The following is a 597-nucleotide window of genomic DNA, read 5'->3' as shown; positions in this document are numbered from 1 at the left end:
CTGGGACCCCCGCACCCAGTATCGCTGTGCCCGTGCACCGAAGGCACCCGTGCACGGGTGCATCCGTGCACCAGATGCACCAACAGTGCACCCGTGCCGCAAAGACTGATGCACCCGTGCACCCCATGTACCAAAAGCACCTGTGCACCCCTGTACTTGTGCACCACGCACCCACAAACCCAACGCACCCGTGAGCATCCACGCCCATAAACCAAATGCACCCTGTACTTGTGCACGCATGAATCAAGGGTACTTGTGCACCCGTGTGTGCCTGTGCACGCTCATACAGATGCACTCTGTCTGCTGGGAACACCCATACTCAAATATACCCGTGACCTGTGCACCCAGGAAGCAAAACACGCTCACCCCAACGCACCGTGTGCCCCTGCACAGCTGCACTCCTGCACCCACAAATCCAACGTCATTGCACACCACAGCACGGGTACACCCACCCACACCCTGGGACTTGTGCACCCACCCATCAATCAGCTGTGCACCCACGCACCAGCGCATCCCTGCACAGACACATCAAAGGCACTGACCCAGGTGCAGCCCTGGCCCCGTGCACACCCCCCTGCACCCCCCTGTGCCCCCCTG

At 61.0% G+C, this 597-nt stretch overlaps 1 protein-coding gene across 1 annotated transcript in view; it reads right to left on the bottom strand.

Moving 5' to 3' along the window:
- Positions 1–243: 243 nt before the first annotated feature.
- The window catches only part of SH2D5 (SH2 domain containing 5), a 3,979-nt gene continuing 3,625 nt past the window's right edge, over positions 244–597 (bottom strand). The window contains exon 9 of the mRNA XM_009995768.1: positions 244–336. Within this exon, the coding sequence (XP_009994070.1) occupies positions 244–336 (93 nt within the window). The remainder of the gene's footprint in view (positions 337–597) is intronic.

This window comes from Chaetura pelagica, unplaced genomic scaffold, assembly GCF_000747805.2.
Source record: "Chaetura pelagica isolate M959 unplaced genomic scaffold, ChaPel_1.0 scaffold234, whole genome shotgun sequence".
Taxonomy (NCBI): Eukaryota; Metazoa; Chordata; class Aves; order Apodiformes; family Apodidae; genus Chaetura; species Chaetura pelagica.
This window is presented reverse-complemented; position numbering and strand designations above follow the sequence as displayed.